This window comes from Pseudorasbora parva, chromosome 9 (assembly GCF_024679245.1).
Source record: "Pseudorasbora parva isolate DD20220531a chromosome 9, ASM2467924v1, whole genome shotgun sequence".
In the NCBI taxonomy this organism is placed as follows: Eukaryota; Metazoa; Chordata; class Actinopteri; order Cypriniformes; family Gobionidae; genus Pseudorasbora; species Pseudorasbora parva.
In genome coordinates this window covers 35,156,729-35,170,086 of record NC_090180.1, presented here as the reverse complement: position 1 = coordinate 35,170,086, position 13,358 = coordinate 35,156,729, and the positions used below count along the sequence as shown (strand labels likewise).

Here is a 13,358-nt window from a genome sequence, read left to right as displayed (position 1 = left end):
TCCTGTTTTGTTTCCTGCTTAGTCACTCCCAGTGACACGCTGATTCGGCGTTCGATCAGTCAACAAAAGTCGGGAGTGAGTATCACCATTGATGACCCGGTGCGCGCAGCCAAACAACCATCTCCTCCTCGTGGCAAGCTGTCTAACATTGTCCATGTCTGCAACCTGGTATGTATACATGTTTTTTTTAAATCAAAAACAATCCCTCATAATCTTCTTTCCATTACTACTTCCCAAGGTTCAGAGATTGAGTTTGTGACTTAGTATAGGTATCTCGGAATATTAATTGATGCTCTCTCCTTTGGCCCTCATGGTTAGCAGTTGGTTAAAAGATTGAAAGTGAAATTGGGTTTCTGTTTTAGAATTAAATAATGCCTTTCCTTCGAAGTGAAAAAGAGGCTTGTTGCTGCCACTTTAATGACCGTCCTGGACTATAGTGACGTTATATTTATGCATGCATCTTCTCAGTGTTTACATGCTTTATACACTGTGTATCATGGTGCACTGAGGTTCATCACGATTCTTAAATCCCTCACTCATCATTGTGTGTTGTATGCTCGGGTTTGATGGTCTGCTTTGTCCATCCATAGACTAAAACACTGGCATATTTTTATTTATGAATCTATTCTGGGTCTACTTCCTTCATATCTTAATATGTACATCAGTAAAAAACATGTTGGTAGCTATAGCCTTCGGCCCCAAGAATTCTTCCTTCTGTCTATTCCAAGGGTACGTACTGAATTAGGGGAAAAGGCATTTAAATTTGCTGCGCCCTCTGCTTGGAATAACTTGCAATTTTCATTGACACTCAGGGATATGGTTTCACTGGACATTTTTAAAGTGATGGTAAATGATTTGGAGACAGAATCATCGGTTTGTAGATGTTTTTGACTAGTTATGTAATTTTTTTTTATTTTTTAAATATGTATGTATGAATGTTATCTGTTAAACCCACGTGAGATTTGTTGCTGTCACTCTTTGCCAGGACGCTCTTGTAAAAGCGATTTTTAATCTCAATGTGCTTCTTTTTCTTGGTCAAATAAAGGTTATAATACACACACATTGATGGTTCTGGAAATGTTTTAATGAGCTAAACATGCTACATGGATAATTTTGTAGCTGTGTCTGTGTGCTTGTCTCAGGTTTAATGACCTAGGACTTGTTTTGTGATGTTTCTAAGGTGAGGCCGTTTACCTTGGGGCAGCTGAAGGAGCTGTTGAACCGCACAGGGGCATTGGTGGAGGACTGTTTCTGGATCGACAAGATTAAATCTCACTGTTACGTCACAGTAAGTCTCTCCCCTGCATTTTTTTTTTCCTTCTTCATACCAGCTTGCCATTTCACCATCTTCGCTTTCCCACAGTACTCAAGTACAGAAGAGGCAATGGCCACCCGTACAGCATTACATGGGGTTAAATGGCCCCAGAGTAACCCTAAATTCCTCAGTGTTGACTTCTGCACACAAGAGGAGGTACTGTTTTTGTTTCATCTGCAGCATTTAATATCTATTTTTCTTCTATGAAAACTAATTCCCTTTCGTTCCTGGTATATCCCATTAGGTGGATTTCCACAGGGGTTTAGGTCCAGCAGGAGAAAAGCCCCCAGAGGAGCCCCGTGGGGCGGCAGCGGCTGGAGCTGGCCGTCCGGTACCCCTGCCTCTCCTGCCGGAACGTGACCAGTGGGCAGAACGAGAGAGGGAAATGGAAAGGAGGGAGAGATCGCGTGCAGAAAGGGAATGGGACCGAGATAAGGTGAGAGACTTCAGCAAACCTGGAGAGGAGCGGGAAGCTGGTGCCAGAAGATCACGTTCACGAGATCGCGAGAGGCGGCGCAAGGAAAGAGGAAAGAGCAAAGAGAGGAAAACTGATAAGAAGGGTGAAGAATATTTTTTGATGTTTAAATTGTATGTTTTCTATTTAAATTTTTAGATGATTTATTAACTGTTGTATTTTTATTCCAATATAAATGTATAAATTAAATAAAACTGTTATATTATTTATTTATTTACTTTAATTGTCTTTTTAGAAAAAGGACCCGAGGAGCCTCCCGCTAAACTGCTGGATGACCTCTTCCGCAAAACCAAAGCCGCTCCATGCATATACTGGCTCCCCCTCACTGAGGAGCAGGTATATTTCTTTGCACATTTTAGTTACTTATAAAGTGTTTATTTGCTATTGGGACTTTTTTTTTATAATATAATGTTGGTGGTACTCATTACCCACCGCACTTTGCATTGCAGGCAGCACAGAGGGTAGCAGCTCGTGCCGAGCGCATGAGGGAAAGAGAGAAGAGGTGGAAGGAGATGGAAGAGGAGGATAAGAAACGTGAGGAGGAGCACCGGGAGAGGATGAAGACCAGCGGGGCCGCCGGAGGGGACGGTGAGAGAGACCGGGACAGAGAAAGAGACCGAGACAGAGGTCGAGAGAGGGAACGAGAGGGAGACAAACGGAAGGAGGGATATCGCAGGCCTGGCGGAAACAGCGCAAGCGGGAGCAGGAGGTCACGAAGCCGAAGCGGCCCTCTGCCCAGAGATCGCAGACGCTAAGAGAAGTCTGGAACTGTTCAGTTTGTAACCCCCATTCCTGTATGTGCTGTAACAGCTCTATGCCTACCTTCCTGAGGACCAACTCCGACTTCATACAAACACACACGTGTACACACACTGCGTAAAGACACACGGGTGCACACACACACACACATTGGGACCATGGTGGTGCTGTGTCTCCATGTAGACTCGTCTCAATGTCTATTGACTGGGCTTTAAGACTCCTGGTGTTCATTTCCCCTCTTCAGTGTTAATGGACTTCTGGTATAAGTGGGTCGGACTGCAAGACATTCTCCAGGTTTGGTGACGTCCTCTTTCTCCTTCAGTGTAGCGTCAACACAGATCTGAAAGAGTGAAGCTGCGTCCAGAATGAGATGCTCTGAAAGCCTTTAGTGTCACTTAAGTCCTGATTGCTACTTTAATTTTCCTTTTGTTTCCCTCACATTCCTTGTATCCTTTCCCCAAACCCCCCATTGTCTGCCTTTTATGACCCCTTTGTTTTTACCAGGTTGCCATGGATAATGGGATGCATATTTAACCTTTTCACATTTGGTTTTTAATTTTTTTATTGTTTTAGCATAAAAGCTTGATTTTGTTTTCTTTTAATTTTTTTGTTTACTCTTGTAAGTGCTGAATGTACAAATAATAAAAAGGTTACATCTAAGGACTGGAGAAAAAAAAAGTTATTTGTCAGTTCTTGTAGGGGGTCAACTTGGAGCATTTATCTGGAGTTTATCCATTCCGCAGATTTGTATTGCATCTACACATCTGTTGTGTGTTGATCCCTCCGAATATAATTGCCGAGCTGTGCGCATGGCACGCACCCAATGCACAGCTTCAGTTGACAGATGTCTCACTTCTGTTTTCGAGTTTATTCGGTCACCTAACTTTCCAGTTTGTCAGAAGAAGAAAAAACTTGCAGATTTTATAAATGGTTTTCTATGAATTTCTTTACATAGGCTTGGTTACATCAGAGCAAGTCAATTCTAGTCTCTGGACTGTTATTTTAATTTTTTAATTTTTATATTATTATATCCATTTATTATTATTATTATTTTATTATTATTATTATATGCAATTAATTTGCAAAATATCTTAATATTTCATTTTGAACCTTATCAGTTTTTACATTCATTTTGCTGTTTTAATATAGTCAGTAGTTTTTCTAGCAATGTATTTTAGTCAAAAATAAAGTAGGAAACTCACCATTCAGCATTTCACTGTTGCTGAAGTCTAGACTTGAACTCTCAGCTGATTTTTGTTGAAAGTGGACACAAAGTTGAGATTTTTTCCATTGTGAACATGGTGTTGCTGGCCAGCTTGAATCATTCAGAATGTAAGATTTGCTCTCACTCAGGTAAAAAAAAAAATTAGCAAATGGTCTTTTCTGTTTGTTTTGTTTTGATTGTAAATTTCCACAATAAGCATTATCAGGTCTGCTGAGAAGTCACGAACTGTTGAAGATGATTACATTAGCCGTGAACTTACAAATAAAGGTTTTTTTTTTTTAAATGTAGGTTAATGTTGATTTATGTGTATGTAATATGAAAAGGGATAAGTATATTTAGAAGTTAACATTCATTTTGTAACAAATATTTATTTATACTCTTTCAAAGTTTGGGGCCTTTCAAGTGTTTTCGAAAAAAGTATCTTATGTTCAACAAGGCTGCATTAATTTGATTTAAAAAAAAATGTAATTGATTCCTGTGATGATAAAGCTGAATTTTCAGCCTCATATCTCCTTACTCTTTCATCAGGCTTCAGTGTCACGTGATCATTCTAACATGCTGATTTGGTGCTCAAGACACATTTCTTATTAATGTTGAAAACAGTTGGATATTTGCTGCTTAATATTTATGTGAATTGGGATTATTTGAATAAAAAGTCCAAAGAATAGCATTTATTTAAAAAATGGAAAGATTTTGTAGCAATACATCTTTAGTGTCCCTTTTCTTTATTTGAATGCATCCTTGCTGAATAGAATTTCTTGCAAAAAAATTGCACCGACCCCAAACCTTTGAATTGTAGTGTAAATGCTAATACCGCTGACAAGTTAAACATTAAAACATTTTTTAACTGCATGGCAGAAGCCTGACGGACTATCATTATCCACACGCCACAAGGAGGCAGGCTTTTCACAAATCTAAATCTACAAGTCACATCGACTGGCATTTTTAGTCCAGACGAAGGTTTAAAAAAAGCAGCTCCCTTACCTCAATTTTAAGCAACAAAACATTGCTAATGACTTTCTGCGTGTCATTGTTACTTGTAAAGCTCGTGATTGGTTGTGTGAAGAGGAAAGTGTTATGTTAGAGTTCTAAGCACATTATGTCTGAAACCTATTGTTGGCTGGTTACGTATTGCACACGAGCAGGTAAATATAATGCTTCAAATGTTGACACCCTGTCTGTGTCTTAACTCCCACCTTCTATTTTTATTGCATTGTTAGTTGCTTCCTCACTCCATTGCGCTCTCTCTCTCTCTCTCTCTCTCTCTCTCTCTCTCTCTCTCTCTCTCTCTCTCTCTCTCTCTCTCTCTCTCTCTCTCTCTCTCTCTCTCTCCATCCATCCATCCATCCATCCATCCATCCATCCATCCCCATGCTCGGTCTTTGACGTCCTTCCTGTCGAGCTCAGCAATGGTCCTCTGTAATTAGCGCCCTGGTGGCTGAGTGAAGCATTTTTCCGGCCTGATGCAACACTGCATAGGGCAGCTGAACTGGGTCGACCCTCCCGTGCCCACACACAGCCCAGCCCAGCCCCGCTTCCTTGACCTACAGTTCTTTCTCGTAAGTTTGTACACTAGGCACTAGATGCTTTCAGATGGTTTATTTGATGCTGCTGCAGTTCTTGATAAATGTAAAAATCACATTTATAACTTAACCAAGTATCCTACTTGAAATCCATTTCCCAGAGTTCATATTTTGCAGGGAGTTTTTGTGTCAGACAGATCGGAGACTCGGGGATTAGCACAATATGTTGCATCATGCTTTTCAAAAGTTTAGAGTCTGAGTCAGTTATCTTTTTTGTTCTTTTTTTCTTTTTCTTTTTTTGTGTGGCAAAAATAAAGTGGGTTTGGTTATCAGTGCAGCAATGTACGGTAATTCACAAATCACACTGCAGTTTAACCATATATAGGGCACATATGGGAATACGTTTTGGAGGGATATTCCTGGTTCAGTTCAAGCTGTCAACATCATTCGTGGCATACAGTCGATTACCACAGAAATACTTTAGCTTGTCTCTCATTTTATTTAAACAAGCAAGAAAAAATGTGTGTTTACAGTAATGCATTTACAATAGAGGTTTATGGGGCATTTCATTGGATAAATGATAGACCACTTTTGGTAACACTTTACAATAAAAGGACATGAATAATCATGTATTAATACATTAATTAATAGTTAATTCAACGTGAACTCCTGATCAGTTAAGATATGAACTAATCATGAATAAATGAGGAGCCATCCTTAATTAAGACATGAGTCATATGCATGAATACAGCAGCATTAATGTTAGTAGGCCTACATGTTTGGTGATTAATGCATTAATTAACATGTATGGGTAAACTAAATCAAACAGCTACCTTAAAATAAATAAGAAGTACTCTGACTTTTAATTAAACGTGATTTAATACTGTCATAATTTAAACTGTAAACTGTATTAAAAACTGCCATCAGCTTTGTGACATAACATGATTATTTAGCCATCAATTTCACAGATTTGTCTAATCAAACGTGGAAAATAGACTGATAACTACCACTAATCATTTTAATTTAATATAAACCATTTTCTGATTTTTATAGTTCAATTACATTTATAGCTATAGTTTTCTTCCCAGAACTACAGTATGTTTGGTTTGTTTCTGGTGGGACATTCATTAGTGGCCCTCTCGGTGCTCCTAGCGTGTTAGTTGTGTTCCTTCGGTAATGCTGGCATTTTATCAAATAATAATGTCGACTGCTTTGGTTAACCGAAATATATATATTTTTTTTTTGATTGCTTAAATGTATATGATTCGTTTGGCATTAGCCGGTGGATGTGCTCTGCTTTACATGTAAACACGCCTTGTGTGTGTCTTTAGTTATGTTTGGGCTTTATTTTATATATAAGTTTAATTATATAAATAAAATAACTAGCCTACACATACTTTGTGTGTTTTTATTTTTATTTTATTTTTGTGCCAGGGGTGATCCCTATATTAGGGATAAGGATTCTTTGTGTATATGTTAATTCATTTTGTAATTAATTAATAGTGCATCATAGTGTCTAAACTCATGGTTAACTAACCATACACTAACATCAACTCATGGCTTGTTAATCTTATGACTATGTCATGACTTTACTTGAGGGGGCACATCATGATTATTTCATTATTAACTGTATAATATCCCAGCGGGCAATTGACGTCAGTTTGACATCAAATATTGATGTCAATTTGATATCAAACATTGACATCAAAAACAGGTCAAAAATGCAAATCAAATTGATGTGAAAAACTAAACGTCAATTTGACATCTACACATTGATGTTTTCTTGAACAAAATAATGACACAAAATTAATAATAATAATTTTATTAATCAGTATACATAGCCTACATACATACATTTCAGACAATACTGAATTTTGTAAATTCAAATAAAAAATTGCTTTATTGGCATAAATCATACAATATTGCAAAAGCTATACTCTCAGAAAAAAAATGTGCTGTCATTGGTGGTACCCGAAGGTACAAATGTGAAAAGGTACATCTTTGTACCTTACTCACCCCTATATTAGTAACATAAAAAGATACATATCGGTACTTTAAGAGCATGTATTAGTAATGCAGTGGCTGTGGTCGGCCAAACCAATTATTATTTTTTTGAATGTGAATGCTGTTTTACGTGGATATTATGACACGAGTGAAGCACATCGCTTCACTTACTAAATAAATAATAGGTCCGCAATTAAATGTTACCTACCTCACAGCCAAGGAAACAACATTCATGTCAAACAGGAGAGGTAAACATTGTGAAGTGAGACAAATTTAAGCTTTGAGGTTTGCAATCTGGTCACCCGATTTTCTACGAATAGAAGAACGAAAATTAACAATAGGCTTACTCTATTTTATTCTACTGGACATGGAATCTCATATTTATTTTCCCAAATCTTAAGAGACATAAATTACGTTAAGTATCTCTTCGGTATAGTGTAAGTATAAATCTAAAGTATAATCTTCAGCATTATATGTTTCCATGGCTGCGAGGTAACATTTAATTGCGAAATTATTATTTATTACTTTATGTAACTAGTGTGATAATAACCTTGTCTAAACATAGTGCAATTCTTACATTCCTGTCATGGTTAATGCAGGTAACAAAAGGCACAAAAACACTTTGTACAGAAGAGATATATAAGCTCTTAATTAAAACTCTGCATTGCCCCTTGTACTTCCATTGTCAAAGCATACATTTTTAACTCAATGATGGGTTTTTTCCAATTTCAAAATGAAGAAAATGTCCAAATCTATATGCAATTCAGATCTGTCTATTACGCTCCAAAAATAAGACAAAATGATAAATTTGAAATTTGAAACCGAGGCCATATTACTTGTGCAATATATCCACTAATGTTATGTTCACAAATCTCACAAGGATTTAATTGTATTGTCATTAGGTTTCTTCTGCATTGGTTCGTGTTTTTGCTGTTACTGAATGTGGCATATTATTTTTGTCCTTTTTCAGTCTCAAACTGTCACTGTTTGGACAAGCGGTGCATGTACATGCTTTACACTGTTTCTTTTATGAATTCTAAAATAACAGCATGCAGGTGATATGAGGGTGAATAAATACAAAAAGTCGTTTTTGGGTGAAGTATCCCTGTAAATTCTTTTGAACCTGAAAAAACCTTTAAGGGAAGCTGGGAGAAGAACAACTGTGCATTTTGTCCTAGGGTAATGTAAGGATAGCATACTCCCCACTGCCCCGGCCCTCAGATCAGACTACACTGCCACATCCTGTCAGTCCTGTGATAATTGCTGATGAATGAGCAATGTAAACAAATTTTAAGCAATCTTCAGCAGACGCCCTCGTCCCACCGCACTGCCTTTTGTGTCCAAGAGTTGGAGAAACTAACCACAAGGCTCCTTTTTCAAAGCCCCCCTCTGATGTGGCATCTCAGAACTCTTTCTAACCCTCTTTTCTTTCTTTCACTACCCCCAAAGCTGCTTGGTTCAAGCTGTAAAAACTTGAATTCTTCATGCGAAAATTCTGCTTACAGCACAAAAGCTGGAAACCGCTGCTTTTCTGACATTTTACAAACACGTTTAGAAGGAAACGGTGTAAACTTGTATTTGTGCATCATGTTTCTTATCCGTTTCCTTTGCTTTGAGTTGGACTTTGATGACGTAGATCTATATATGAGAACCATGTGTTGTTTAGTGTTGGAGGAGGGGCGACAGGATCTAATGCAAGTAAACCTGATGAGAATAGGGAGCAGTGGGGGAAAAAAAGGAAATATTAAAGACAGACAAGAATGGGAACTTGTACCTCATGCTTTTGATGTGGCAGTCCAGTCATTTAAGTCATAAGGTGAAGAAGGATTCCAGTTAACTGTTGCAGGCCTGAACTGAAGCAGGGGGGTTTCCTGGAGGATGTGACTGGGTCAAAGTGAGGGTATAGCAGGGTTTGGTGCAGTAAGTAGGGTGGGGGAGGGTAAAAGACTGATTCAGCAGCTCCTGGTGGGGAGTCTTTTCCTGCCCAGTTTGGAAATGTTTGCCTTTTAAAGAAGGAGGGAAAGAACCAGCACTATGAGTGTTGAGATGGTGATTGTTTTACTTCCTATAACTCCCCCCCCCCCCCCCCCCCAATCTCTTGTCTGGGACAACGGGGAAAAAACTCTACTGACACCACACCCTGTCCTCAGTGTAGACTGTATGTTTCCCATAGCTCAACACGTTAATGCAGGTGCCTCCTCTTTTATGCACATTTCTAGCACACTCAGCATTGCCTAACTAGATTTATTCTGTTCTGGCATGTAAGAAAATGCAAGCTTTCAAGAAAAGAAGTATAATGTGTTTGTTTAGTAACAGAACATATGGTGTGTTTGCATTGATGGGATATGCTCTAGGGATAATATTTTTAATGGTTTTGATGGTTTTTAATGGTTTTTAAGTCTTTTATGCTCACCAATGCTACATTTATTAGGAAAAGTTAAATTGCTATTTTTTTGAATACTATTTATGGTGATAGTTGAAATCATTGTAATATACAAATTTGGTGCTCTAGAAACATTCCTTATCAATGTTGAACAGTTATTAGGGGTGTAACGATACACTCGTGTAATGATTTGATATGTATCTCGAAACTGAACTCACAATACGATATGTATCCCGATATTTTAAGCCAAAATAATAATATAATAATAATTATAATATATATATATATATATATATATATATATATATATATATATATATATATATATATATATATATATATATATATATATATATTATAATTATTATTATTATTATTATTATTATTATTATTTGTGTTTTATTATCAGGAACCACAAATATTCTCCCATTGCATTTGTATACATTATATTCAACATTATTTATAGTTGTTGTATGATTTTATGTAATAAGATTATTAATGTAATCACTGAAACTCTTTAAAATTAATTTTTTCCCCCTCGAGCATTATTCATGCTTTCAATGCAGGCAGCATCTCTCCCCATGCTTATGCCCTGCCTCTCCTGCTAGTATGTAAGAATGAACCATCTGAAATGCTTTGAATAATCATACCACTAAAACTAAATGGGATCTGGTGATTTAAATTATGTTTGCGCTTTCACTAAGGAGTGACGCTTTAAATGATGTTTGCGCGCTTACTTTGAGGAGTGTCGCTTTAAATAGCGCTGTTCCGCCAGCGCGCGCACTTCAGATGATCAATGCAATCCGTTACAGTTCTAATCGCAAGAAAGCTCGTCAAAATGACCGCTCTCAAACTGTAAACGTTTAGCTAATCCAAAAAATTTAATTCTGCATTTACTCACTCTCATGGTGTTTTCGTGCGTCACGCAATAATTTGAACGTCCGTGTTTACTACAGTATGTGAGTTGTGATAAATATATTAATCACATAAAGCCTTTGTGTCTCTTCAGAAGACTAAAGAATGTTTGGATTAGATACTCGATTAGTTATTTTCACATGCCTTTATGACATTCTTTGCATCTTTTAAGTTTGAGAGGAATGGACTTTAAAAATGGAGGGACATAAATAATATAGCAATAATAAGCCTACTACAGCAAGTTGAGCCTTGGATAAAACAACTCTATATCGCAAATCATCGTTTCCATCAACGATACATATCGTCATATTTTTATATCGCGATATATCGTTCAACGACATTGTTACACCCCTAACAGTTATGCCTCAATATATATATATATATATATATATATATATATATATATATATATATATATATATATATATATATATATATATATATATATATATATATATATATATTTGTGTGGAAACCATGAAATAATAAATAGAAATTTCTGAACATTTATTTGAAATAGATTTTTTTAAACATAAATGTCTTCACTGTCAATTTTGATCCATTTAATCTGTCCTTATCAAGTAAAAGTATTATTTTTTTTAAACAATTATTGAATTGTAGTGTTTATATAGAATTGTATAGAGACGAGTTTGCTTAATTTCATTTTAGCCGTTCTATATAGGTGTTAGAAAGGCCATTGGAACAGAATGATTCGCTGCTTTATGGCTGGATGATACTAAAAACATGTGTATCCCACATTAAGACTGGTATTTTTTATGTTAATTTACATCCTGTACAAGCCTGAAAGTACAGGCTGTGGAAAAACATGTGCTTGCATTTAGGAGCATCACATTCACATGCCCCACATTTAGTCCACATAGAAATACTTTTTTCCCCCTCCTTAACATAGGAATTTTTTCACCCATCACTATTAACCAATCCTTTTAAGTGTGACCGCCTTAAAATGGTTCGCATAATGGCTAAAAATAAATTGGGCTAATCTATTGTGGTCCAGGATTTATTGTGTTTTCCCTGAAAAGATCAGACTTTTTTCCTTAATTTAATTCCCCCTCGTCTGTTTAACCATTTTTTAAATGAATTTTATAGTATGAAAAGAAAGTTTTGCAAAGTAGCGTTTTTAAAAGTTATAATTAAAAAAAAAAAAATTGTATACATATTCTTTAAATCCGTTGTACTTGACACTTTAACATCTCTAGGTTTTCTCATAGGCTTGAAAAGACAGGAATTCTCTCCATAAGGAAAGAAGTGGATACAGCCTGTCAAGTAGGTGTTAAATAGCATGTGACTGATTTCACTTGAACTAGCAGAGCACTGCGAGGAGGACGTAAAATGGATCACAAAGGGCAGGCAAGACTCTTCTTTGCTAAGAGACCTTCAAAAAAGAGGGAATGTGTTTTAAGAGAGAGACTTGAAATGTTTGTGGTGCTGTTAATGTTTTTAGTTAAGCCTTAAAAGAAAGTTAAAAGAAAAAGAGAGTCACTTAGCAGAAACTTAGGAAACTCAACTCTACTTGCCGAGAGAGAGAGAGAGAGAGAGAGAGAGAGAGAGAGAGAGAGAGAGAGAGAGAGAGAGAGAGAGAGAGAGAGAGAGAGAGAGAGAGAGAGAGAGAGAGAGAGAGAGAGAGAGAGAGAGAGAATTGTGGGCAGAGCAGAAAGTGCTGAGGTTGTTCTTCGTACTGCAGAATCAGCTGGGAAAAGATTGAACTTGCTTAAAATGTGTGCACAGAGTGAAATAGATTGAGCACTTGTGTAGCACGATACACTCAAATACATTCAAAAGCCAGTGCCTCTAGGACGTTATACACAGCAGTCTTTAAAGGCTTGTCATTGTTTCTTATTCGAGCTGTTTATATACGTTTTGACATCTGATTGAAAAAAAGCTCAAGCTCATTTGTATTACTTCAACAGTGTGTGCACAGATAAGCTGTGTTTTCCCCTCTCTCTCTCCTGCAGTGTGCTGGTATTAAGGCAGTTTAGATTCCAGATGTTGTTGATGGAATTCTCCTTGATCGTTGGCCTCTGAACGTCCGCCTCCCCAAAGCCTCGTGACTGGACCCGGAGTGCCAAAACATTATCCATCTCCAGACGGTTATTCCAAACAGCAAATACATTCGGCTTCCTTCACTAAAATGGATACCAACGCCATAAATTGAGTGTCATCTCTCGCTTGTATGTATGATTGTTCCTCAATCAGTATCTGGAAGTGTAATTAGTCTCAAAGACGCACACGCTCGCATTATAACAGAGATATGTTTCCTCGCGAACAGTGCCAAAAGGGTTTGCAGAATTATAATCATTCCTGGTTTCACTTAATCCTTGGACCTAGCCTGCTTTTTCCGTCCCATTTATATGGCCAAGGGTTTCCGAGTGCCAGCAAAAGGGAGGAGAAAGAAGTATGGACTGAAATGACAAGAAAAAAGGTAGTTCTATGCAAAAGAAATAAGCTTATGTGGGGCATCAAGATTTGTGTGGAAGTGCAGGATGTTTGTATAGCTCTCGAGTCTTAACTTTGGGAGCAAAATCAGATGCGCTAATGTGAGATATGCTTGTTACACGGAGGTAAAGAGCAGTTTCGGAAAATATGGCAAAAGGCAGGAGGTCTTGGACTCGGATACAGGTTAAGAGGAGCAGCTGGAGATTAGGACAAAGAGATGCATGTCCTTTCCCTTCGCTGTTATGCAGCAGAGCTAGTGGGCTAAACAAACATGTTAACATCCGAGCACCCAAAAATAAAAATTC

At 37.3% G+C, this 13,358-nt stretch overlaps 1 protein-coding gene across 2 annotated transcripts in view; it reads left to right on the top strand.

The window, feature by feature from the left end:
* Positions 1 to 3,209, top strand: part of acin1a (apoptotic chromatin condensation inducer 1a) — a 33,078-nt gene extending 29,869 nt beyond the window's left edge. For both annotated transcript variants that reach the window (XM_067452417.1, XM_067452416.1), the window contains exons 13-18: positions 23 to 168; positions 1,181 to 1,288; positions 1,364 to 1,471; positions 1,560 to 1,875; positions 2,026 to 2,126; positions 2,240 to 3,209. In XM_067452417.1, the coding sequence (XP_067308518.1) occupies positions 23 to 168; positions 1,181 to 1,288; positions 1,364 to 1,471; positions 1,560 to 1,875; positions 2,026 to 2,126; positions 2,240 to 2,545 (1,085 nt within the window). In that variant the 3' untranslated portion in view covers positions 2,546 to 3,209. The remainder of the gene's footprint in view (positions 1 to 22; positions 169 to 1,180; positions 1,289 to 1,363; positions 1,472 to 1,559; positions 1,876 to 2,025; positions 2,127 to 2,239) is intronic.
* The last annotated feature ends 10,149 nt before the right edge of the window (positions 3,210 to 13,358 follow it).